General features: G+C 40.1%; 2 protein-coding genes across 3 annotated transcripts in view; one reads left to right on the forward strand and one right to left on the reverse strand.

Moving 5' to 3' along the window:
- Positions 1 to 2,514: 2,514 nt before the first annotated feature.
- On the reverse strand, positions 2,515 to 6,491 carry atox1 (antioxidant 1 copper chaperone). The gene is made up of 4 exons (XM_015951982.3): positions 6,281 to 6,491; positions 5,909 to 5,984; positions 4,951 to 5,099; positions 2,515 to 3,466 (listed from the first exon to the last, which is right to left on the reverse strand). The coding sequence occupies exons 1-3, from the start codon at positions 6,284 to 6,286 to the stop codon at positions 4,975 to 4,977; spliced, it is 207 nt and encodes a 68-aa protein (XP_015807468.1). The 5' UTR covers positions 6,287 to 6,491; the 3' UTR covers positions 2,515 to 3,466; positions 4,951 to 4,974.
- Positions 6,492 to 6,806: 315 nt separating this feature from the next.
- slc36a1 (solute carrier family 36 member 1) overlaps positions 6,807 to 27,132 on the forward strand; it is a 78,652-nt gene continuing 58,326 nt past the window's right edge. Inside the window, exons 1-8 of one of the 2 annotated variants that reach the window (XM_015951963.3) lie at positions 6,807 to 6,947; positions 9,331 to 9,488; positions 11,211 to 11,325; positions 11,432 to 11,522; positions 14,566 to 14,654; positions 17,187 to 17,276; positions 17,438 to 17,522; positions 20,654 to 20,881. In XM_015951963.3, coding sequence (XP_015807449.3) covers positions 9,455 to 9,488; positions 11,211 to 11,325; positions 11,432 to 11,522; positions 14,566 to 14,654; positions 17,187 to 17,276; positions 17,438 to 17,522; positions 20,654 to 20,881 — 732 coding nt within the window. In that variant the 5' untranslated portion in view covers positions 6,807 to 6,947; positions 9,331 to 9,454. The remainder of the gene's footprint in view (positions 6,948 to 9,330; positions 9,489 to 11,210; positions 11,326 to 11,431; positions 11,523 to 14,565; positions 14,655 to 17,186; positions 17,277 to 17,437; positions 17,523 to 20,653; positions 20,882 to 27,132) is intronic. The other variant, XM_015951970.3, reaches the window with a different exon arrangement.

Below are 27,132 nucleotides of genomic sequence, written 5' to 3' on the forward strand. Positions count from 1 at the left end.
TTTGTTTTGGCACCCAAGACAGGATGTGACAGCCATAACTGTACCCTGTTTCACCTCCCCACAACCCATGAGACAAATACAGACATTTACTACATTTTAATGTTTTACAGGTCAGCTGAGGACATCGTGAACATTTTAATACACAAATATATCTGTGTGTGCACAGGTAAACAACTTTAAAGTTTATAGTTGGATCCAAAGTTGACTCGCCAAAAATGAAAAGTGATGAGTTTGAAGTTCTAGCCAAACCTTTTCTACATTATAAGACTAAACAATAGAATTAGACACAATCTTATGCTTTTAAACATTTATATTTGCTTAGTTAATAAACAGTTGCAACCTCAAGGGGTGGCCAGGGGAGGCCGTGCCCCCGCCGGAAAATTAATAGCCACCCCACTGGTCCCCCCAGGAAAGACTCGCTACCCTTTAATAAATCATATTCATGTTCAAACAAACTATACATTTTTACTTTTATCAAAACATAAATGTTAAAGCCAATATATACAGGTATATTTAAATTACTGTGCAAATAAAATGTAATTTAAGGCTCAAACTAAAAAAAAAAACTCTCAATCCAAAATGATTTGGTGGATGTTTTTGTTAAGACAGTGACAGACAACTAAACTATCAAAAAAACTCATAAACATAAAATATGAAACAATAACTAAATTGTGTGCTTTGAATAATGTCTTTTTAAAATGTTTGTGTTTGTCCAATTTGATGTAAATTTGTTGGATGCATATTGATGTGAAGAAGCAAGCATTGCACAGGTTAAACACTAGAGTTACTACAAGGACCCATTTGGTGCCAACTCCAACCCCCTGGAAATTTTCTGGGGACGCCATTGATAATAAAGTAGAAACACATCAAGTGAACTGACAAAAGGGCTGGCTCTGTTATCTCAGTCCATGTGCATTTAACCAAAATAAAATGTATCAAAATGTTACACATACATACACAAATATAGTCACATTCATGGCAAAATGTTACACATACATACACAAATATAGTCACATTCATGGCAAAATGTTAATTTTAGTGTAAAGATTCAACATTCTACTTTGTTTTCTGTTCAAGTAAATAACATTTCAAAGAAGAGAATTTCCCAGCATGGACGTGCCCCTTCCTAGCTTTCTGAAATGTGTCTAGTGTAAGCAAACAGCCTGTATTTATATTATCAACAAACATGCTGTTATTACACCTCTCTAAATAGCCATCATCAGCTGTCCAGTTGAAGACTTTGTGAACCGCTGTCCATCTTTCTATCTGGAGTGTTTTTCTGGCTCAACTCATATTTTTCAGTAATAATTTGGTTATTTTAGACAAACTAACTCTCCTTTTCTATTAAACAACTGGAGATTCTTCCAGAAAGGTGAATACAGAAACTTTCAGAAGCAGCAAAGCTGCTGAATGTTTGTGAGGAGTAAGCGGATCGGTGTGACAGTAACCCTGTTATCTGTGGAGTTTGGGTCGAACACAATGAGCCTCTGTTCTCCTCAGTGGTTGCTTCGGACTGAGGCCAGCCTGGAAACCTCCCTCTGCAGAAGAATAAAAAACACTTAAAGTGCCTAATAAAACCCATCATGTGTGGAGTTTCATCCATATAGAATGCTTTTTTTGTTATTGCAGTTTTGCACAGATCATACAAATAACACATATTTGCAGAAAAAAAATGCTGAGTTAGAGCCAGGTACAATTTGGTTTAAAAAGAATTGTTTCTAATTTGGATAAATTATCACACGACAGACATTTTCTCTAAGTTTCATGAAACAGAAATATCTCTTGAACGTGTCTTTTCCTGTCTCTTCAGTCTGATCTACAGCTGGTATAGGATTCAAAGTTAGGTGCAAACATTAAAGCCCTGAGGAAACACTTGGGCCATGCGTTGCACATTTTAATCCGGTAGAATTCAAACACCTGCTTTCAAACGAAGTCCTGCAGGAATTCACGCTAAAGCTAAAAACAGAGGGTTCAATCCTTAAACTGCAAGGCCCAATGACTCGTCAAACATCAAAACATCCCTTTAAATATATATATATATATATGTATTTATTCTTAATTAAAAAAAATTGAAAATAAATTAAAAATAACGTGCTGAGAAATCACAATTTAAGTATGACAAGTATGTAACTTCTTCTCAGACTTCGTGATTTTGTACTTGCAGGAGGGCAAAATGAATAATTTTAAAGAAGATACTTTTATTCCTTTAGATTCAAATCTTTAAAGTGAGACACCTTAAACAGGCAGCGCCCCCTAGTGGCTATGATGTTAATATTGTTTTATACTGTTTTCAGCTCAGACTCATTTGGCGATGCAACTTTACTCATGTTATAAAACAAACAAGTCTGCACATTACGGTTTTATTACAAATGTATAGAGTAATAAACTGTTAAACGTTGCTGAGTTTCATTGCATTGTTCTCTCATCTCTAACTTTGATAGATGTTGCTTGATGTGAAGGATCAAACTTTGTTCGACTTCAGACTTTTATTCACTTAAACGAAACACAAGAAAATGCATCAGGTTGCTGTTTAATAGCCAACTTTTCTGATTTGATGTCCACAGTGAAATGACTTTAGCTCAGTTACAACACTGTTCCCTCTACAGACCCTAATCTTCTCCCATTTAAAATAAAAAACACAAACTTGCCCATAGTTCCTGTATGAAAGACAAGTTTTACATCTTAATTTCTACATAGAGGGCTAAATCAAAGCATGATACCGAACTGATTTTATTTTCTTAGTGAATGCAGAAATGAGAAAAAACCCCGAAGGACCATTTTTTTTTCCAAATTAACTAAAACCCAGAGCAGCTGTACAAAAAGGTGACACCAGATGTATGTGGTAAGTAGCATTAAACCTGATACTCCAAACCTACTTGGGCTTGATGAGATGTGTTTTTTTTCCTTTGGTGGATGATTTTTCTGCAAACTGTTACAAAGCAGAGATTAAGCTACTTTATGAATCGACGTTCAGCACATGGTCCCTCAAGACAAGACAGGCAGTAAGTTCCCCTCAGAGCAAATCTACATGCTGTTCATGGAGCAAGAAAAGGTAAATATATTAATAAAACTCAACAGTTGTTCAAACTAATTCAACTCAATTTCACCTAAATTATGAAACACATTAAAGGAAATGCATTCAAACACATTTCAGAGAAATATTTTTCTCTAAAAAGGTATCAAAATTGTTCTGGATAGTGAATGGAGATGTAGAATTAGATATTAAAACCAATCACCTGTTTCCCTTCCTTACAGAGCACAGTGGAAAAATAAATATCACGATTTCATGATCAAATTGGCATTTTTCGTGGTTTAGCTTGAATGTGGGGTCGACATCGACAGATGGTCTGCATCTGAGGGGTGTTCGGGGTTTGTGTCCATGTCGGCTGGTTGGGGTTGGGATCTTTAAGGGGTTCTCCTGGATGCTCATTAGTGGACTTCTTCACTCTGAAGCTGCAATGACTTTCTAAAAGAAAACAAAGTTATATAGATTTAGTCAAAACTGTCAGACATCCCACCTATGCACACATGTCAATCACAGCATGAATGCTCAAGTGGGGAAGTACCTAGACCAGGGCCATTCAATTCCGGGCCGCTAGGGCCGGTGTCCAGCACATTTTAGTTTTAACTCTGCTTCAACACACCTGATTTCAATCAGCAGGTGTAGGGATGACTACCTTTGACATTTGAATCAATCCGGTACTAATTCCCGGTACCTACGAATCGATACCGGTACTTAAAGGTACCAATTTTTGATACTTTTGAGTGTTTAATATTTTAATTCTCTTTTATAATTAAACATATATTTTTCCTCAATATATAACAGTATTTGATAATTATCACGATAAATAACATTCATCTGTTTGTATTTTAACATCGTCCTTGTAGTTTTATAAGCTGATAATTAAACTGAAGCAAACATCTTTACTGTGAACTAAATTTACTGTGTATCTTCATTCCTTTTACCATCCTTTTTCATTTGATTTTTCCTACTGGGAAGTTAGAATTTCCGAGGAGAAAGCGAATGCACCATTAGCTGATAACGGTGGCAATGGAAGCTAACATATCAAGCTAACGTTATCTTAAACAGTTTAACTGCTGAAGCAGATTTAAACGATGATGCCTCACACTTAGATCGTTGTCGCTGGTTTCATCTTCACCCAATCACCTGTCGCATTTAGTAAAGTGAAGCCAAACTTAAGAGCGTGTTCGTGTTCTTCTAGTCGGATATTCGGAGTTCCGAGGAGAAAGCGAACGCACCATTAGCGAAACGGAAGCTAACATATCAAGCTAACGTTATCTTAAACATTTTATTTACCTACCGGAGCAGATTAAGATGAGGATGTCTCACTTAGATCGTTGTCGCTGGTTTCATCATCACCCAGTTACCCATCACATTTAGTGAAGTGGACCCAAGCTTTAGCGTTCGTTCTTTCTACCATGCTGCTCTGTTTACAACTGGCTCGCAGGGACGACGACATAACGCTCTTGCGCATGCGCAGCTGTCTAGGCAAGTTCTCGTTATGAAGGACGGGTACCGAAACGAGGCACCATTTGAAATGACGTGAATTGGTGCTCGGTCGGTACTATGGAATTCGGTCGGTACCTTAAAAAGTACCGAATTCGGTACCCATCCCTAAGCAGGTGATTAAATGACTTCTGCAGAGCCTGATGAGCTGCTGCACAGGTGATTCAACCATTGAATCTAATGTGGAATTAAATAGCCCTGACAAAATGTCTTTTAGCTATGCGTTGTTGGATAAAGGAGTGCTGATGAGTGAGTGAAGATTCACTCTGTCAATCGGAATGGAATTTCATTCTGATCAGGCAGTATCGGATCAGAATATTCCAATTGATGTGTTTACATAAAGAAATTTTGACCTGATAGGGCATTCATTTTGATTACTTTTGTCCATGTAAACACAGCTACTGTTATCACCACTGTCTCACCTGCTGTACGTAAGGCAAATTCCTTCATTTAGTGCCATTGTACGTGAACGACTTTCCAGTTTTCCTCAGCGCATCTTCGAGAACTTTCACATCCTTGTCAGACTCAATCCAAACCAGATTATTTGGCTGGTCAATCTCAAACTTTGTATCTAGGGGAGACAGAAAGAGCGCAATTGTCAGAATATTGAATTAAAAAAAACATGCCTCACGTTGAAAACCTGCAGTAGTAGTCAGTAGTTTATCTAAAATAAAGCTAACAATCTTAGCATTAAATAACCTCCATAGCAGTCAAGAGCTGAAAAGAGGTTTAGTTAATTTTGTTACATCAAAGCTCCAGTGTAACTGGATTGAAACTCAACATTTTACAGAGTAAAAGAATGGTAAAACTATCACATGACATCACATGATTTACCTGCTGACTCAAAGCTCAGAGCCAGCAGGTCATTAGATGGATGTGATAGAAACTAATTTTAGACATTTTAGTCAAATGCCACTTGAATAGGAAGATGTGTGGGATAAATTTAAGCCTCCACAATGGATTTTGTCCAACAAGATGAATATTAGAAAAATATTTTTGATCAGCTATAAACATAGCTTGAAAAAACTTATTTTAAATTATTTTGGATAATTATATAGAATATAGAATATAAATAATGCATACAGTCAGCATAAACATGACCCATGTAAAAAATTAAAGTGATGTTGCTGAAACAGAGAATTTCTACATTTTAAAGTGTTGTTCTCTCAAGACTGCTCCAAAGACAGATATAAAGTGACACATTTAATCCTAATATAAAAAAAATCTGCTTGATATAAAATCGTTAACACTCCATTCTTTACAAAGACGAAATTATATATTTTAGCTGAGAGAAAAGCAGTTTCAGACTGACAGCCAGTAAAACAAACAAAACAGGCAAGTGAAGCGAACAACTGCAGGAGACTGGAAGAGGAGTTTTACCTTCCAGTTTACCGAGGGCCTTGGCGACAGTCGCTGAACATTTCTCACACTCCATTTCCACCTTAAACTCGTGTTTCTGTGAGGCAGGCAGAAGCAATGTAAATAAATCTAAACTTTTAGTGAGAATTAGTACATTTGTCTATTAGTTGTTATTTAAATTTTCATCCTAGATACCATGGTTTTTGTATAACATTACTTCTTAATCAATAGTTAAACCGAGGTGTTTTTAAAGAGGTCTGTGAGCAATAAATGAGTTAGCTAGGTGACATTTGAAGGTTTACTTTGCAAGCTACTGCCAGTCAATGCTGTTGCTACATACTTAGGAGCAACGTCTATGCTAACAAAAAATAAAGAAGTCATTAGAAAACTCACGGTCATGTTTTCTGTAGCGTGTACCTCCTAGCGATCGGACAAACTGTAAACCTGCGATTGAAAAGATCGCAAGCGTCGCAGAATCACCCGAGAAATGCTTTCAACTAGCTAAACTGGTTACTGTAAAGTTAGCTTTAGCCACAACAGTAGCTCAACTTCCGGTCGAATAAAACAAAAGCACGTCCCCTGTCTCGTGACCACCCGGTGGACTAACCAAACCAAGCGCTTTCGTTCCGAGCTGGTGTCGCTTTTTTATTTTCAAAATAAAAGCCTATTTTAACAAACATACTTTAGAAAGAAGACCCGATTGTTTAAATATACTTGCAGTTAGATGTTACCAAAATTCACTTAATGACGTTAAACGTGATTTTTTTCGCTGACAAGAAGCTATTATATCTTTATTATTTCAAGGTTTTAATATATCTCTATGGCAACAGAACGTGGAACATCCTGGTCGGTCGGGTCATGTGACCACACCACTGGCTCCTCTGAAGGGAAATTCTATTAGCTGAGCCGAGTCTGCTTTGCTCCCAATCTGTGCCGCGTCGCCGGCAGCTACGCTGTGTTGCCTTTTTAACTGACTGCGATACGAAAATAAAAGGTTTGCGGTCAGGCCACTGAGATAAAGCCAACGTTGGAGGAGAGGACACACACGGTTGTCGCAGAGGTAGGCTGGTGCTGTTTGTGATGGGCCGAGCTGCTGTTTACGAACACATAGATGACATCGGAACCTTCAGCTAACATCAGCTAGCTTATTTAATGGCACGACCAAGGCAGCTCTTAACTTTACCAGCTTCCATTAGCATTGTGTTGAAGTGTTAGTATTTTCAGTGTTTTTCGGTTTCATTTAGAACACCGGTCTCGTGTCTGCTTTGACAGCTCACGCGTCTCCCGGCCAAAGATAACACACCATTGATGCGATTACCGCGTTAATCTGGTCGGTCTGCGGGATGTCTGTTTGCTCTCATGAAAGGACAACACTTCTCATTTAAAATGTCTAAAAACAAACTGGTTCAGTGGGGAGTGCTTTGGCTACACCCTGATCTTACAGTTTAGTTGCTTTTCACTTGCCAACATTTTCATATTGACATTTTATTTGCCCTGAATGCTAATAACTACTAGCATCCTCAGAGGCAACAACTGGATCCGCAGAGGAACTTGGCCCCCATCTGTTTTGCAGAATTTTTTAATTTCAGCCACGTTGGGTGGTTTTCTGGCATGACCACCTTGTTTCAGGTCAAAGGTCAGATTTTCATGTAAAGCAGCCCCAGACTACCACACTACCACCACTGTGTTTAACTGTTGTGCTGTTTCTTTTCTGAATACCAGTGTTAGGTTTACTATTTAATCATGACAACAAGAAAATAATTCTGAAAGTGGGCATTTTACAGCACTCAACATACAACATAAGTAATGAATGCAGACAATCTACATTCAGCTTCTCAGGTTTGATCAATTAATTGATTTTAATTTAAATGGTGATAACAGTTTATTAGATAAGACATGTGAGTTATCTCTTTAGTAACTAAAGTTCTATTTCACACAGCTGTATCTTTCTAATCTTGTCTGCTTGCGAGTCTTCTTGTACATGTTTTTGTTTGTTCCTGTTCTTGTGAAGGACTGACTGTTAGAACCAGGACAAATATGTGCCGGTTAGCTTCATGCAAGATTTCTGTCTCACATTCTCTCTGGTGTGGATCAGCAGGTGCTCAGCAATGTTTTCTTAAGTAGTTTGAGCACACTGCAGGTTATAAACATAAACATGCCCTGTTTGAACTACCAGCTCTGGTGCTACCAGGGCTTATTAGCCTGATGGGGGATAGGAGATGAGGCGTGTAGGTGTTTCTCTTCAAAGATCATTAAACACTGGTAACAGGATAAGTAAAGAAAGAACTGTGCATAGCATTCATGTTAATGAATCAGAGTTGGATGATGATGAGTGTCGGTCAGAATGTAGCAGATTAACATTTTTGGGCCATTTAGTATTGCATTGCTGAAATGTTGCATCTTTATTAGTTGTTGCACAATACCTATCAGTTAGGATGGCAGAGAGACAGAATTCATGTAGACGAATATTAAGCACACTTCCTTACACGTTGACTTTAAAGGCTGCTCTGCTGTGCCTCCTCTGTGGGCACTTATCTGTGAAACACAAATCAGCTGAAGCGTGAAAACAAATCAGACTGAGTGTGCTCATGCACGAGGATTTTGCACTCATAACCTATAGAAATATCTTTTTAATCAAATGTAGGTAAATTTTTGTTCATGTCTAAATATCCTCTTTTATGCCTTCAATTCACTTTCTTAGCATATATTTTACCAACACATTACACTAAAGATTAAGTTAAATTCAATAAGCAGCTGAATTGATCAGCATCATGTACTCTCACAATTTACTCAAACGTGCAATTTTGAGATTCATACTTTTGTTTGTGAAGCTGCACAAGTTCCACCGTCTGACCTCCTGATAGTTGGACGTGTCGAGAGACAAGTCCCAAAAAGACAACCATCTTTTTTTGGTCATAGACGTTTAAATTAATCTTGTCTTCATTCACAGCTGAGTCAGAGTCTGTCTGAGTCCCCAGAAAACTTGGAGCATCCTTGTAAGATGCTTCAGTTTTCTCTCACTCACGCACACGCACGCACGCACGCACGCACGCACACACACACACACACACACACACACACACACACACAGAGGTGTGAACTAAGGCTACGTCACAAAAACAATACAAATTCACTTTACACAGTCTCAACACGCATCAGATTAGTTAATATGTCAAATTTGAGAACAGACGGTTTATTTGCTTTTTATTATTTACCATGAAGCCTTTTATTTGTGAATTAGTGCACTTATTCTTTGCTGAGTCATGATGTGTTGTGAGCAGTTAAAAAGATTAATCTAGAATCATGAAAAAATGAGGCATATTTAGCGATTTTAACATATTTACAGCCCAACATTTTACCATTTTCTGTATTTGTTATCTTTAGGAGCAAAGTCTGCTGCTGTTACTGTTTTACCATGAAGTTTGTGCTGGTTTTCACTACAGATTCAGTCCGTCTTTCCCCAGTTGTACTTTTCCACGCCAGACTCTTCCTCTACGTCGCTCTAGGAGCTGTGAAGCTGGGAGAAACGACACCCAGCCACCAGCAAAAACCACCCGACCCACCGTGATGGCATCCAGCGACATGGAAAGTCGAGCTGATGGTGAGAACATTAAAGATGCTGATTCTCTTGGTTTGGATATTTAAACACAATGAAAAAAAAAGTTTAGCAGATGATGCTGTTATTTTTGAATGAACACCTTCAGAAATGTTTTAATCACCGTTAGGCTGTCTTGTAGGCTCAATAATCTTATAGTGGATATTTAAAATATCCAGAGTGAAGGAGAGGAATGTAAAAAAAAAGTATTTTAATAATAGATTTTAGTCAGTTTCATTGTTTTGGTGATTGTTTGGAGCCACAATAAAATACAGTGATTAGATTGAGTAATTAGATTAACTGCACAGACAGAAGATAAAGCAATGCTGGTAGTTAGTCTGAGACAGATTACCTGTAATCCCACAGGTAGACACTGAATCATCAAAGCAGCTTTCATTTATTAAATCAGACTGCAGTTCCAGCTGGGTTCTTCTTCTGTAAGAGGTCATTAAATAAATAGAACATTCGTGACTTTATGATGAAGTTATTATTAGTGATAATTTATCTCTTTAGTGCATCATTTAAAAATGCCAAATGTGTTTTACAGCACAGATGAGGTTGGATTTGTTGCCACTGAGGGAAATATCAAGTGTCCTTGTCGTTCAGACATTTTTCTTCTTAGTTTGAACTTTTGCTTTGACTCAATTTCCCCGGTTCATTTATGAATACTCTTGTTTGGTCACGCTTGTTGTGTTAAACAGGCTTAAAGGAAGAACCTCCGTTCCATTTTAACTTGTGTTTTCACACCGTGAGCACACATGCCCCCTGCTGATGCAACTCTAATTAACTCAGCTTTATTTTATTTGACCCTTGGTGCTTCCCTAGTGACCCATCTGCTGCTGTCAAACACACGTTAGCAGGCGTATACAGGAGGGCTTTGTAGCTGCAGGGCTTCTTGTCCTCTGTGTGCACATCTTTAAAGAAAATACCGTTCATTCTAGTCTGCTTGATAGAAGAGATCAGAAATGGCATCAAATTGATTTCTGGTGACCTTTAAAATCACAAGATTCTCTTTTATCTTATTTGTCCGTTAGCAGAGAGGTTGGTGCACAGGCGATACCAAACAAATGAGTTGATTTGTCACTCACATGACCACTGGAATGTGAAAGTGCTGTTTTCTTCTGACAGAAACCAAGAAACATTGCCTCTGATCGTCATTTAAACAGTCTGATAGTTTTCCTAAAAGCCAACAACGACATCACAAACTATGCACGACTGTTTTTTATGCCACATCTTATCATGTAAGACATGGTAATAATCGCTGGTTTACATAAAGGGCTGTGTCGACTCTAACGGTAACACGAGTTGCAAGAATTAGAAAACGTTGCATGAAGATGTTTGGTTTCTCCACACGTCTCCTGTTACACACCCTTTGTGTGTCAGACAAACATACAGAGTGTTGCGTCAACACTTAACGTGTCCATGTCATCATTTTTTACTTAAGGACTGAGTCTGCTGTAGTTTTGCTGAGTTGTGTGTTTCCACCGATTCAGAACGACTGGTCTGAACTGTAAACGTACTGGTCTGGTATAAACCAGCTGTAGGAGAAACCTCATGAGGAACCATACTCCCGCATCAATCCTGTTGATCTCATGAACTTTTTAAGTAGGTGTTTGTATTCGGTTACTTTTAGATCACTTCACTTGTTTCTAACTTTTTAAAAAAGGAGACGTGTGCAGAAGGAATCAGGCATCTTCCTCTTAATCAGTATATTTTCTTCTTATGCAGGATCTTTGTTCTCGGACCAGATCCCATCAGAACTGGACGCTCTGTGTCCGTCTCCTCCTGGACCATCCAGACCTCAAAGGAACTATGAGAGGATTGGAGGACAAACGGGAACCTCGTAAGTAATTTATGATCTGTGGAAAGCGTCAGTCTGTTTGATGGAGAACAAAACAGAGCTGAGATGTTTCCAGTCAACCTTCTTTTTTTATTTCCTTACTGGCCAGATTTTGTCAGACTCTGATCCACTTGTTGAAAGGGAACATCGGTACCGGCCTGCTGGGGCTGCCTCTGGCTGTCAAAAATGCAGGACTGGTGGTAAGCACTCACAGATTTCATCATCCTGTCATCTGGACTCAGAAAATTAGGTTATGCTGCTGTTTCTGTCAGAGACTTGTGAGAAAACAGACGGAGCAGAGTGGATATTTTTGTCCTTATTAGATTCAGAGCAGCTGTGAGGCGAAACGCATCAGGGACAGTCACCTGTACTTAATACAAAAGCTTTATACACTTATATTATGTGATGTTGAACTAGACTTTTCCATGAATCTTTATTGATATTTTAATCCCCTTTATATGTAATTTGATAGTGACAGGTACGTCTGTGAGAAACATTTAAAAAATAAACGTTACTCTCTAAAAAAAATAAAGTCAAATTTAAGTGAAAATTCATTCAGAGACTGGCCGGTTGTACAAGAGAGAAGATAGGGTTATCTAAATTAAATATGTTTTATTCAGTGAAAATAAATGGGTTAAAAACGTTGATTAAACAATCTAAAACTGTTCAGATTCTAATTACCAACCAGTGGGGTGGAAACCCTATTTAAAATAGCTGTGAAAATAGTGCCTGACCTATTTAAAACAACAAAAATAAGATAAGTTGATAGTCGTACCTCCCTCATGTAGAATTAAATCATATCACTCACTAACTGATAACACTGGTGTCCGCCTGTTCGGGGTTTATGGAAGGCTGCTGCAGCGTTCCTGACAGGATTTTAATTTTCTCTGGTGTTCCTCAAAAGGAGACAAAAGTCAAATGAGATCAAAGGAAGACGGAGTTCTGAGTCGTTAGGTTGATATTGAGCCGTTTACACAGTCAGCGGGGTGATGTGATCAAGTTCGTGTTACTAACTGTTATCTGCTGATCCCACCGCTTCAGTAAAGGCTGCTTTTGTCTCAGCTCAGCTGCTTTTATTTAGCTTTCATTTAAGCAACAGAAAGACTCCAGACTGGTGTCTAAAGTATGATTAAATCATAGATTTACTCAGCAAAAACTGATTTTCAAGAAAGTAAATATGCCTTGGCGTCAGACATTTTATCAGAATTAAACAGAAAAAATGTTCTTTTCTGTAAACCAGCACTACTTGAAATAAGGTAAATATTGTTAAATGAGATTAAAAAAAATCTTGTTTTGGGTTAATAAAATAATCAGCCAATGGGGTAAGCTAAAGTTTCTTGGTTAGAATTTCTAAAAGCAGTAAATTAACCAAAAGGTTTTTATGCTTGTTTTTACTATATTGGTAGATTTATATAACTCAAAACAAGAACATTTGATCACATTTAAAGTACCACCAGTTTCCTGCTCCTCCCCCTACTGGTTCAAAGTGGAATTACAACTGATGTACACAACCCTGCTGCAGACTGCTGTAGCTAGTGCTAACAACAAGCTAGCACTACATGAGCTAACTAATACTAAAATAAACCACAAAGTAAAACTATTCACACTGTTGGACAAAAATATTACTACTTACAAGTCCCATAGCAACAAAGCCAGGTCATAACCAGTTTGTGACTTTGTAGCCTCCTTTAGCTCTTTCAAACTAGTGTAGGTTGTGCTGATGTTCACTCCAGTTTTAGCTCTTTGCTTCGCCTCCAAAGACATTACTCTCTTATTTCTACTTCCTGGTGCCGCCATTATGCCAACAGAAAAAGCAGACTTCTTATTTTTCTCCTTCTTGTGCTTTTTATTGACAATCAGCAAACTGAAAATGCTAACAGTAGCATTGCAGCTAACAGCTGAAAAGCAGGTTAAGAACACCCCCTAGAACACCTACCCACTTCACAAAACTATCAAGTGTGGTTTTTGGTCAACAGAGGACTGCAAAGTGTGTCAGATATGAAATTGGTCAAGTTTCTACCACTACAAACACTGAGATCAATGTGAAAGACCTAGCTTAAAGTTTAAAATCTATCTGTAGTTGAGGATGACGAAGAAAAACAGGTCATGTTTTTTTTATTAAGCAAGAAAAAGCCGATGCGTTTCTGCTGCGTACGACCTTCTTCAGGACATAGACTATGAGTTTATGCCCTGAAGAAGGTCGTACATGACCAAAATGTCAAATATAATCCGTCATTAAGTTATTAGATTACTCCAGAGAAGACATTGGAGATGTGTAACTTCAATCTGAGCTTCGCATTTTGGTGTTTTTATAAACTATTTCTGAGTTTATATAATTTGAAAACTGCCCCCCTGTTGGGAGACTCCTGACTGAGGAGAGGAGACGAGCAGAGCACACAGGGTGAATAATATATATAACTTACACTGCTGACAGGTCTGTTCATTGCTGACAAAGCTCTTTGTCTGGTAATGGCTGACTCTGATTCTGAAGAGTAATATTCACCCTCTGATGAAGATGTTCACTTGCTCAGTGAGGAAGAAAGTGATGTTGCAGCTGCTCAGCAGCACAGAGTCTGTGCACTTCACGGGAGTAAACAAGCTTCACACACACGATCCAACTCTTATTTCACCATGTTCATGACATGGCGGGTGCAGAAAGGATGGAACAAACTCCGCTAATAGTTACAGACAAAGCGGGAATGTAAAAGAGGAAAATAAAAGCCGGGCAGACGCATTAGATGTGAAACTGTAAGTAAAGGTGCGCCACATAATTGATATGAATATTCCAGCGATCGTAATAAAACAGCATTACTAAAAGGGGGAAAATTTTTGAAATCAGTATGAATGTACAATTTTTATGAAGCAAAGAGGACGTTGCCACGTGAGGGCGGAGCTAGATGAACCAAAAAAGTGGGTTCACCTGACAGCCTGTTTCGACTGTGCTGTTTGGATGATTTAAATGTTTCGGCCGAAAATGTTTGGTGGCCAAATTTTTGGTGCATCCCTAATATTTACCCTTTTTCAAGTAGTGCTGTTTTACAGATAAGAACATTTATTCTTCGACTGAACACAAGATCAGATGTCTAATCAGTTTTTTCAGTGTAACAGACTACTTAGAAACAGTGAATAGGACATGAAAGTTTTAATGTTCATGATGAAGGTCGTGTGGTTCACTGTGTTTTTGCTGTGATGTACTTCTGCATTTAAACACAAAACAACCTAATGATGAGTTCACTTCTCCAGGTGGGGCCAGTCAGTCTTCTGATCATGGGAATCATCGCTGTCCACTGCATGAAGCTGCTGGTGAAGAGTTCCCACCACCTCGGTTCTAAGTGAGTTTACAAAAACCACATATTTGATTAAAAAAATGCTATAATTGTTTGAGTAGTGTTTTAATTAGACGATGAGAATATAGTTTAGATAACGTGTATAGTTACAGTGTTGGAGTTGGAGTCGTGCCCCCCACTAGCACCAGAGTTCCAGCATTTCTGTGTTACGTTAGTTAGAGTCTCACTCTAGGCTTCTCCTCTACCATACCAGCACACAGGGTTTTGATGCTTATATTGTCGTTTGCTAGCCTAGCTGTTTGCTGCAGCAGCAACAGTTTATGTGCTGCTGCTGTCTGACAGATCACACTCCATTAGTTCCTGTTTTCTGCTCGGTAATCAGAGCCACATTGACAGCTTGCTGTGCACTCCCCAGACGTCTGACAGCCCTACTAGACAAACACATTATAATGTTCCAGCAGACAGACGTGGTGTCGCGCTGCAGATGTTGTTCAAGCAGCTTCACCAATAGAGCCGTGTGATCTCTATTTGTTTTACAGCTGTTCAAGTCTCACTTCTGAGGACCCAGTGGTTATGAGGCTGCAGCCGGCGCTGCCTCTGACTGTTAGCTTGTCTGTACTTGCTGCCCTTTGCCCAGTTCAGGTGGAGATCTCCTCCAGCCACACCCTGCCACGTTAGAGGATTAAGGCCTTCTCCGCAGTCGGGAACAGTAGCAGTCTGAGAAATGCAGAGAAACTCGACTCGTGAAAAAGTGCAGCTCTAATAATTTTTTAGGCATCCTTCTTGCAGAGTCATCACATCCTCTTTCATAGATGAATGATGAAACCCGGCTCTACATGTTTGTTTCTGCACCAGAAACTCTGTTAATCTTTGTGACTTTGCTGAGTTTCATTTTTTAATCTCCCTTTCAGCTTTGCCATCTTCCACCAAACGCCAGAGGAGATGATGATGTTTCTGTCTGCATTTAAATTGTTTTTTTTTAATGAAACTAACAGGAAGTCTTGAGCGGGTCTTGCTCAATTATGAGTTAACCTTTTGAATCGATCCAGATAAAGATGGCTAACACGGCGGCCACTTTCATACATATTTAGTTACATTTTGGTGCCTTGGTAGCTAAGAGTCACTTACAACCAGCACTTGGAGAGCTTCACATTAGAGGCACCACTTAGAGGCAGAAAAGTGTATTGCACCTTTAAGAAAAAAAGAAATAAATAAAACGATCTTTTATGCAGCGCCACTCAAAATAAAAATCACGAGGCGCTTCACAAACAAAACAAAAAAAAAACAATTAAAATATAAAAACATCATTAATGCTAGCTAACACTTTTGCTTCAAAATGCATGAAAAACAAATCTCATCTAGAGTTCTGATGAGAATTAAAAAGAGAGATCATATCTCTCCTGTCTTAGCTTCCCTACACTGACTGCCTGTTAAATTCAGAACAGATTTTAAGATCGTCCTTCTAACAAATAAAGCTCTGAATAATCAAGCTCCATCATGCATAAGTGACCTTATTTAAGCCCCTCCTCCTACTTCTTATAGACCTAATTGTCCATAAGAAATGTCACCAACTCTGCATCTGTTCAACAGCCCAGTTGAAGGGGGTCAAAAGTAAGTTCTTTGCTGATCTTTGAGGCGGTTTTCAGGAAGTTTAGTCTGTCGGCTTTTCTTTACTTTTGTCTGCAGGTAAAAGCAGGCAGTTGGGGAATCAGCTTTTCTCGTGGCTTTGAATGTGATTGTAAACAGCTCGAAAACACTGTTCAGTCTTGGTGCTTCTGCTAACGCGTGTGCACCCTCTGTGGTTGAGGTCAGATGTTGAACACTGTTGGCAAACCCTGAGCGATGGTCAAGTAAAATTGCATAAGGCTCTATGGGACAGGGGGTGGGCTTAGCAAAAAATAAAAGTGAGATAATGGCTACAATATATCACATAATAGGGTCAGACTATCACTGTTATGGATTTTTAAAAGTTCCTTCATCCATCCATCCATTTTCTATACCTGCTTATCCATGTAGGGTCACGGGGGGCTGGTGCCTTTCTCCAGCAGTCTCTGGGCAAACAGGCGGGGTACACACTGGACAGGTTGCCAGTCCATCGCAGGGCAACACAGGCACACACACACACACACACACACACACACACACACACACACACACACACACACACACACACACACACACACACACGAGGACAATTTAGAGAGCTCAATCAACCTTACAGTCATATTTTTGGACTGGATTCCTACATAATTCTAGAAAAGAGGAAAGTCTGGATTGCTGCTTTAGCAGGTTTAGTAGCTGAAAGTCTTTTAGTGCAACAGTCTGAATGTTAAGATGTTGTACAACATGATGCAATGTTGTGTGACATTGTGCAAAATGTCATTTTCAATATTTGCACCAAAAGGCTATAATTCCATCATTTTTCACTAATCTTAGTTGAAATCTCTGACATTAAAATCAACAGTCGATATGCAGTACTTTAAAATCAGACTATTTATTTACCTAGGAGAAATTTTCAAATTACAAAGGATTTAAATGTATTTATTGCTTTTTTGGTACTTTTACTGTGTTTTCCAGGATGGACAGACCGACTCTGTCTTACGGTGAGGTGATGCAGTATGGGATGGAAAATGTCTCGTGGCTGAGGAGACATTCTCAGTGGGGAAAGTAAGAACACAGTTCTGTAGATCCTTGGTCTGGGTTTGTCCTTAATGGGGATTTTATGTTAAAATAGCACACTATAATATGAAAAGCCAAGATGACGCGAGGTTGAACATTTGGGTTTACCTCTGATGCTGTTTAAACTTTTCTTCCCCCACTCCCTTCAGACGGATGGTGAACTTATTCCTCATTATCACCCAGCTGGGCTTTTGCTGCGTCTACTTTGTCTTCCTGAGTGACAATGTCAAGCAGGTCTCACACACACACACACACACACACACACACAACCACGCACACGCACACACACACACACACACACACACACACACTAGAGGTGGGAAAAATGATCGATTCTAAGATGCATCGCGGTTCAGCCGTGCATGATTCCCCATCGATGCAGCAACGTGACATAATGAGATTCTCTCCCTATGTCTATGTCGGGGGTCGGCAACCCGCAGCTATGGAGCCGCATGCGGCTCTTCCATCCATCTGATGCGGCTCTCTGTGCTTATAAAATAATGAATGGATATTTAAATAAAATGCTTTATATTTTACTGCATTAATTTTACATCTGTATGCCAATTCTAAATGTAAAGATTGTCTGCGTAAACCTGAACGGTTCCAACCCGGTCTTACTGTGAGACCGGGTTGACGGGTCATGCTTGTGCGTAATCATAGGCGCTTTCTGAGCTGAAGAGGATGTGAGATTCTGGGATTCTCCTCAGACGGCTCCTGGATGTGTCGCCACATTGGAGACAGGAACGAGCGCTATTCAGCCAAAGTTTCATCATCAGGGAACATTTTCTAAGTGAAAAGTCTCGCTTCAGTCGAAGGAATCTTCCCGCATGCGCTCTAGTTCTGTGACACGCTCCAAGCCCCTCTCCACATCTTCAGCTCACTGTGCACCGTACGTACGCGTTGACAGTGAGCTGCGCTGAGCTCAGTGTCCAGCTCAGATGTTCAGATGGGAATCTTTTCTTGAGTGATTTAGCTACATCTGTGCGAAACGAATAAAATGTCAGTTCGTCTGCATGCGTCGGGGTAATTCTTTCTATTCTTTCTCCGTCAAAATAAATAGTCAAATACGGGAACTGTCCGGTCAACACAAGCCCTGCTTTTAACTGTTCTGTTTTCTTGTGAAAATTGTTGCAAAGAGATAAAATTAAACTTGATTAACACCGGAGCCAGGCGCACTGCGCCGTTATCTCCGTCACTGTAAATGAGGGAAAAACAAATTGATCGGATCCTTTTCTGACCTTCCCCACCTACAAAGTTTAATTACAACAATCAAACGTGACAGAGCCTGGGTTTGTATTCTGAACAGTCTAAACATGTTTTAAAAAGAAACGTATGACTAAAGGGGCACCTGCTCAGTAAAACCGCCAACAGGGTGAAAAAATACCAAAATATTGTCGGCAGAGACGGGCTACAACTTCTGGATCCACTTTATATAAATCGTTTTATTGATTATGGTCTTATGAAAGATAACTTTGACGTACACGAGCGACCGGTACTGGCTGCTGTCACCTGTTGTGAGCAGCTCTCTGCTGTCTGAGGGTAGGCCCCGCCCACAACGCCGCAGCTGCTGTGGCTCCCAGTGTTTTCTTTACTGTGGGAAACGGGTAATAATGGCTCTTTGATGGGAACAGGTTGCCGACCTCTGGTCTATGTCTATGTGAGGACAATAAAGTTTTGAGGTTTTATAATTACTTCTGGGGACAGAGTTGCAATGACATGCGCACTGCGTTGCCCTAGCGCCATTTTAAAACAGAAAAGGCGGACAGGGACACAGGGCCAACATTACCAGTAATCAAAGATGTACCCGTTACATTTAAATCGGATGTCTGGGCTAATTTCGGTTTTGGGATCCTGGATGTGAAAGAATCACTTAACACAGTATTTGTTCACTATTTTTAAGTTCAGTAATATTCTATCTTAAAGCTGCTCTACCGAAAACATTATTTCTTATATTATTTAAGTAATTATAGGCAGCGCACTTTAAAAATTATTGCTCACTATAGTGAATAGATGAATGTTCTGTTTTTCAGGGATTTCGAAATCAAAAAGAAATTGAAAACTATTCTACTGCTTTTATTAAGTAATGAAAATTTTTGTGTGAAGAATCGTGATGCATTTCAGACTCAAATCGAATCGTGAGGCAGGTAGAGATGCACACCACTAACGCACGCACGCACGCATGCACACACACACACACACAGTGACCTTTGCCTTCTGCTGGTCCCAAAGATTTAATAACCTGTTAGGATTATTGCTTGTTCTGTCAGCGCGACGTCCAGGTTACCATATTCTGACCTCTCACAGTTCTGACAGGGAGAGTAAATCTGCACATTTAAATACTCTTTATTGCCTTATCATATATGCTTCTGCATCATATAATAGAAGTTCTGTTTATGACCATAAAGTAACATGAAACAAGTTAAGCTGTGTGCCTGCTCTTGTGTGTCACCAGCAGTGTTGTACCATATTCTGCTGCCATTAGATTCGGTGACTCTACGAAGGAGCCTTCAAAAAGGGACCTTTGAATTTTTGTATTTTTTTTTTAATGTAGCTTGCTTGGATTGCTTTTTCCAAGATCAAAGACGGTTCCTGTAACAGCTGATGAGTGACTTAAAGAAAACCAAATCTAATCAAGAAGACTTACGAAAAAGTTTCACTAACCCCAACACAAACACACGTGTTCACTGTAATGTCAAAACCTTTGACCTCTGAACTCTTTGTTATCTTGTGAGCATTTGTTTGAGTTTTGTCCGGAATGCTTTTAATGATTCTTTTAATCAGTTCCTCCACTTTGGGCTTGCACAAAGTTAGGAGCTCAGAATATTTATTTAGCATGAAAAACACAAGGTCAAAAACATGGCTTTGAATTCATTTCACCGTTGAGTGCCGCATTCTTCCACAAGATGGCAGCATTTGTCTAGGTTTTTGTCCCACCATCACCCATAACACATCTTCTCCAGGATCTTGAAGGCAGAGATCTGGGTGTAGAGAACCACCAGCACCACCTAGGGCAAGTCGACCACCTTCAGCTTCCTCAGGATTAACATCCTCGGTTTGACATGACATTTATATGGATGATTCCTAGAAAATGTGGTTGCAGGAATTAAAAGGACTCAACTGCTGAGTGGAGAGATACATTTTTAGGTTTTACTCAATTTATTGTGAAGTGATCCGGCAAAAGAAAATGAATCTTATGAAACAAAAACTGCATTGCATCAGATTTAGCTGCTGGCTGAGTTTCATCTGTGGCTCTAGAGCAGATTAACAATAAACAGATGTAAAATACTGGTAATTAACATGCAGATTAAGTATTTTTTCTGTATTCTCAGATTGATGTATAACCTTCTCACCGGATTTCTACTCAGGTGGTGGAAGCAGCCAATGCCACCACCGTCAGCTGCCAGGTGAACCACACCAACCAGACCGAAATCCTGGTTCCGAGCTTCGACTCCCGCCTCTACATGCTCTGCTTTCTGCCCTTCATCATCCTGCTGGTTTTCATCCGTAACCTGAAGTACTTGGCGCCCTTCTCTCTGTTGGCAAACCTGGTCATGACTGTTAGTTTGGTCCTCATCTACATCTACTCCCTCATGGTAAGCTCCTCCATTTATCTTTCATTGCTAATTCTGATGTGTCTTGTCTCTGTGCCGACCTCATTTTGCGTGGCTGGGCTCGAACACGTACAGAACAACAAATAATGCCGCATGTGGCACGACACCAAGAAGCAAATAATTTGCACACGCAGTACAGCTGCATTGCTTCTGCATCTGCAGATGATCAGTAAACACAAAGGATTTACATATCTTGGCCTCATTCTGTGTTTTTGTAATGTGAGTCCGCTCAAGTCACAGGCTAAGCTGGGAGACGGATCCCTTCAGGAATCTCTCAGGACCGGCTGTCCTCCATCCATCTGTCCATGTTGTCTCCTGGGATATAACCAAGAGATCTGATTAGGAGTGGGCAATACAACCCAAAAATGGTATCCTGATATTTCGTAGATCAGTGTGACATTATAACAAAAAACGTTGTTTCCATTCAACATGTATTGGGTAGTAAAACCAGAGCCCATGATTTTCTTTTGTCCTAATTCCACATTTTCACTTTTTAAATTTTTTTTTATCAAACTTATTCTCAAGCCAGCATTTCCGTTCTTTCTACAATTATTCACCTGAAAACTGTGTAACTAGAAAGTGAAGAAGAAATTATCTTTTATATAACACCTCTCAAGATAAAAATTATGAGGCGCTTCACAAGAACAAAAAAGTAAAATGAGAAAAATAAATTGTGATTAAAAGAAAGGGAAAGATGAAATGAATAAGAAGGAGGTAATCAGTGGATCCCAGGATTGGCGGAATTGGTAGAAAGAGCAGAATAAGGAGAGGGTGGTGATGAAGGTCACATTAAAGCCAACCTGAACAGATGAGTTTTCAGCTGCGTTTTAAAGGAGACCACCAAGTCCAGAGTCTGGGGGCCACAGCAGCAAATGATCTTTCACGTTGAATGAATTTTCATTCAACAAATCACTAGCAACATAATTAAAATCCTCTGATTATTGTTTAACTCTCACAAACATAACGAAGTGTCGTGGTTCAGCACAACACCAAGTGCTTTTGTAAGATCTCTAAAAATGTTTACTGGTCTGTACTCAAACTAGGTGTTCCTGTGTTTGTAGTCGATGTTCAACAACCACAGGCAGGGCAGCTTTATTTGTATAGCACCTTACAACAGCATAAAACCGACCAAAGTGCTTCACAGAAATTAAAACATTAAAAAACAAAACAGAACATAACAATGCATAAAGACTAAAGCTTAAGAACGAACACTAAAAAGAATAAAAAAAGACACTCTTGCTGAGTTAAAAGCCAAATCATAAAAATAGGTTTTCAACAGTAAAACCAGACAGTGAAGAGGCCGACCTAATGCTCAACGGCAGCGCATTTCAGAGCCTAGGGGCCGCTACAGAGAAAGCCCTGTCACCTTTGAGCTTGCGTTTTGTTTTTGGGACATCCAGGAGCATCCTATCAGCCGACCTCAGAGATCGTGCAGGGTATAAAAAAACCAGTAGCTCAGAGAGGTAATCTGGAGCAAGGCCATGCAAAGATTTAAAAGCCCATAAAAGCACCTTGTACTGGATTCTTAAACAAACAGGCAGCCAGTGCAGTCAGGTCAAGTCAGGAGTAACGTGCTCCATCTTTTTCATTCCAGTGAGCAGCAACTATAGACAACTGTATCTATTGGGCTGAACTTCTAGAGTTAGCAGGTGCGCCCTGCTCTTGCTAGCTTCTTGCTCCATACCATACCATACCATACCATACCATACCAAACCATACCATACCATACCATACCATACCATACCATACCATACCATACCATACCATACCATACCAAACCAAACCAAACCATACCATACCATACCATACCATACCATACCATACCATAACAAACCAAACCAAACCAAACCAAACCAAACCAAACCAAACCATACCATACCATACCATACCAACGAGGGCTGCACGATATTAGGAAAACCTGTGACATGCAATAACAGTGATTATTATTGCAATGGCGATATTACTTGCGATAAATAAAAACTTAACTCGGGAACAAAAATAATCAAAAACAAAAAAATTGTAAAAATGAGAAAAGCAAAATATGTCAGGAAAGGGAAAAAGAAAATGAACAAGAAAAGGCAATCAGTGGATCCCGGAAAAAGCTGAATCAGCAGAAAGAGCAGAACAAAGCTAACTCAGGTGTTTACTAACCATCAAAATTAAGTGCCATCTGCCATCTGCATTAAAAATGCCTGGTCATAAAAGTGGGCCTTAAGTAGTGACTTGAAATGGGGGAGGATGGGTCATGAGTCTCTCTTCACCGTTTGTGTGGAGAGACGGACTGAACCCCCTTGTGTGAGTAGGTAACGGGTACGGCAGCCTACAGGGGCCAAAGTACCTCAGGAACTACTATGAATCTTACCTTCTCACTAATATGAGTGAACACAGACTCCAGCCATGTGAATTTTTATAACTCTAGCTTTTTATAACTCTAGCTCTGACCCACTGTAGCATAATGAAAGTGCGGATGCCATCTAATTAGCATATCATGATACATATTTATTTTACCCAGGAAAGAAATATCTACTGGTGGAGGATGAGGTAGGATACCTGAGAGGTGAGGCAGTCTCATCATTGCTCCGAACTGAGCCAGTCAGAGTGACTTAATTCCATTAAAAACAACGTGAACCTCAAGAGTTTTAGTGCAGCTTAACAAATCCAGTATATTGGATTTTTAAGCCCAGTTTTGAAAAAGGCCTCAGGGCTGAAACTGCAATTTACTAAACTGAAACATGCAACACTTTCTCTACTTATTTGAACTTGTTTTCCAGTATTTGACACCTCAGTGAAATCTTTGATGTGAGTCTATTTAACATGAAAATGCCGTGACTAACCCACTGATTCAGTGACTTTCTATGGCATTGTGTTTAAGCTGTTGACCCGCACTTGTATAGCGCCTCTCAGAGTAAAGACTCCAAAGCGCTTTACACTACAGTGTATCATTCATCCATTCACACACTGATGGTGATGAGCTACGATGTAGCCACAGCTGATGTAGCCACAGCTGCCCTGGGGCGCACTGACAGAGGCGAGGCTGCCGAGCACAGGCGCCACCGGTCCCTCCGACCACCACCAGCAGGCAAGGGGGGTTAAGTGTCTTGCCCAAGGACACAACAGCAGAATTCTCTGTCCGGAGCCGGGATCGAACCTGCAACCTTCCGATTACTGGACAACCCGCGCAACCTGTTGAGCTACTGCTGCCCCAAAGGGGCAGAAAAGAAGTGTACTTCTGTTAGCCAAGCTTGTTGATTAGAAGTCCTTACTTATGAGTCAACTGCTGTCTGTTGTAGTTGAGTTATTTAGTTATTCACAAATATTTTAAAATAAGAATATATCATTTTATTTCCTATCCAAGCAAATGAACTAAGAGTATGAAATAGATCTGTGTTGCTGTGCACATCTGACAGCAGGACCATATTGGTGTCCATAAACATTTTTATCTTTTCTTGCTAATAATACTCACAGCCTCCTAATCTCACATCTTGTCTATCTGACAATACGTTTTGAATGCTGCAGGGGTTTCCTTTAAATATAATTCATAATCTGCTCACTTTTCTAAATTCAGTTGTCGGTTCCAATCTAATCTCTCTGGCTGCCTTGATTCTGCTCTAGGAGTTGGAATAAAATATGAATTTAAAAATATAAATTTTGAAGCTTTAAGACCAAGTTTGCTCGTTTTCAACACATTCACAGTGGTCTCTAGTATAAATGAATGTCTTGTGAGTCAATGTTTGTGGGGTGAAAAGCACTGACGCTCCTGTTTCAGGAACTAGAACTTAGTAGGAGGAGAGGGGAGCAGAACACGGCAAAGTCTTACTTGTCATAATTTCCTGATATTTCAATTCGGACAACTTGCAACTCTACCACTAACTTGGTTTGCTTTGCAGCATTATTGTTAGTTTTTTTTTCTACAAATAGCACAAGTCTGAAGGAGTTCTGCCATGTTGTGGAGTTGCTAATGCTAATGGTTAGCTGGAACTAATGGTTGACGATTTGTATAATTTTTTCCACTGCCAGTCGTCAGTCCAATAATTGACGATGGGCGATTTATTCGTGCATGTGACTCTTTGAGCGACGTCATAATGCACGGACTGATTTGCATATACAGTAGAAGTACAAACACAGATTTGTTTATGTTTTTTATAGAAGCGCAGTGCAAATGTTTGTTTTTTCTTTTTGTTTAATTTTCCATTTGTAGTTTGGTAGAGTGACGTATAAACAGCTTGTATTAAACACGGTTAAATTGGTCAAAAGAAGCCTTGTCTTTGTTTCCCTGTGGTGCCCACTATTGTGGTATTTATTTAAGCAAAATGATTTTTTTTTCTGAACAAAGGCTACTGGGTTTCTTTCTTTTATGACTTGGAGAAATGGAATTAATCGCTGCTGCGTCTGGACACAGTGGGGAGGGAGCATTTGCTCGCAACCAGAAATTCAGGAAATATGGGTAGAAGATTATTTTCACATTCAGCCTGCATGTGAAAAGCAGAGTGGCCGATCGCATTTAAAAAATAACAAGTAAAACATGGTTTCTGAGTGAACTTGGTCTTTAACATGATCTGTTTTATATATTTATTTATTTTTACTCAATGCACAATTTTGAAGATTTTTTACTGGTGCCAATTCCAGTTGGTTCAGAAAGCTGCAGCCAGAGTCACGGCTGGAACTAAAAGACACAAAAGGGTTCCCGTGCATCCACCTCCCTGCACTACTTCCTTATGTTTTGATTGATTTCAGAAATTTTTACTTTTGACCTTTAAAGCCTTAAGCTGCCTTAAATATATCACACACCTATTGGGCTGGTTGGTACTTTCTCAGCCATTGACAGCACACTGCTAACTGTTCCCAGGTCACCCTTTGTGACAACGGTAGATTGGTTCTCTTCCATTAAAGCTGTCATTTTATGGAACTCTGCCAACTGAAGTCAGCCACATCAAGTTCCAGTCTACTTTTATATCCCAACTTATACCTTCCTTTTTTTTTTTTTTTTTTACCGTGTCCTGTCTGGCTGTGAAGCAAGCAGAATTGATGTCTGAATGCTGGTGACAAGCCTTACAGATTTATTCTCAGGTGGAGCATCAAAGCGTTTGCTTTTAATGTCACGCCTGATACTTAAAACTTTATTGTTATTGTTGTTGAATGCTTTGTAATTCCGACCAGACACGGAGACAGAGGTGAAAGGTAAAGGAAAAGAAAAGGTGGGGAGAGAGAGAGGGGGGGGGGGGGTTCCACAAAAATAAACAAAAATGAACAAGAGTCTGCTTCTAGACCTGCAGAAAAAGAGACAAAAAAAAAACAAAGGGACACAAAAAAGGGACACAACAACAATACAACAAGATCTACCTATCACTGCGTCAACTTGATGAAAAGAAAAAAAAAAAAAATATATATATATATATATATATATAATCAACATTGCTTAACTGAAGAATCACGATAATAAATCACAACGCATTAAGTGCCCACCATAGTCTTAAGACATGTGTTGAACATGCCCAAGCCCATACTTTTGAGAGCACCATGTGAGCACCTGTGTGTGTACACGCGCTTGTTTATTTAAGGTTTTTCTGTAGGAGCGTCCAACAGAGAGTGTGAGGGACCACAGATCCGCCCCCCAAAGATGCGCAGGAGACGTGGGGAGCTCCAAGTCCCAGAGATCCAGGCGCTGCCCCAGAACGCAGGAACCCCAAGGAGACTGCAACCAGGAAGGCCCCCGCCCCCCTCGAGAGGCACAGAGGATCGCCCCGGGGGGCCACAACCAGCAGCCGGCAGAGTCCCTGGAGACATCAGTGGCAAGCCCACAGGCCCGCCCGCAGCCTCCCACCCCCTAGCCGGCCGAGCCCGGGACCCAGCGACCCGGGACCCAGGGGCGACCACCCCCGCCGGGGACCCAGCAGAGCCCAGGGACCCAGACCCCACCAGGCAGCCACCGGGATCTAACAGGCAGATGCCAAAATCTTAAACCCCCAGACCCGGTTGCCACGAACACTCAGGCAGACCATGGCACAAGCCCCCACACCAGGTGTGGCAGGGGGAGGGGGGACAAAGATCTATATCATCAAGAGAAGTTCCAGGAGAGGGGAGGACCCAAAGGCCCCACCTGACATATACAGTCATACACAAACACAGTCACACGCTCCCTCCCTCATGCTCACACATGCACATACAACCCAAGACTTGCAAAAATGCACGCCGGACACCCACTCATGCTCCCCATACACACCCTATTCACTCTG

The sequence above is a fragment of the Nothobranchius furzeri genome, chromosome 1 (genome assembly GCF_043380555.1).
Source record: "Nothobranchius furzeri strain GRZ-AD chromosome 1, NfurGRZ-RIMD1, whole genome shotgun sequence".
NCBI classification, from domain to species: Eukaryota; Metazoa; Chordata; class Actinopteri; order Cyprinodontiformes; family Nothobranchiidae; genus Nothobranchius; species Nothobranchius furzeri.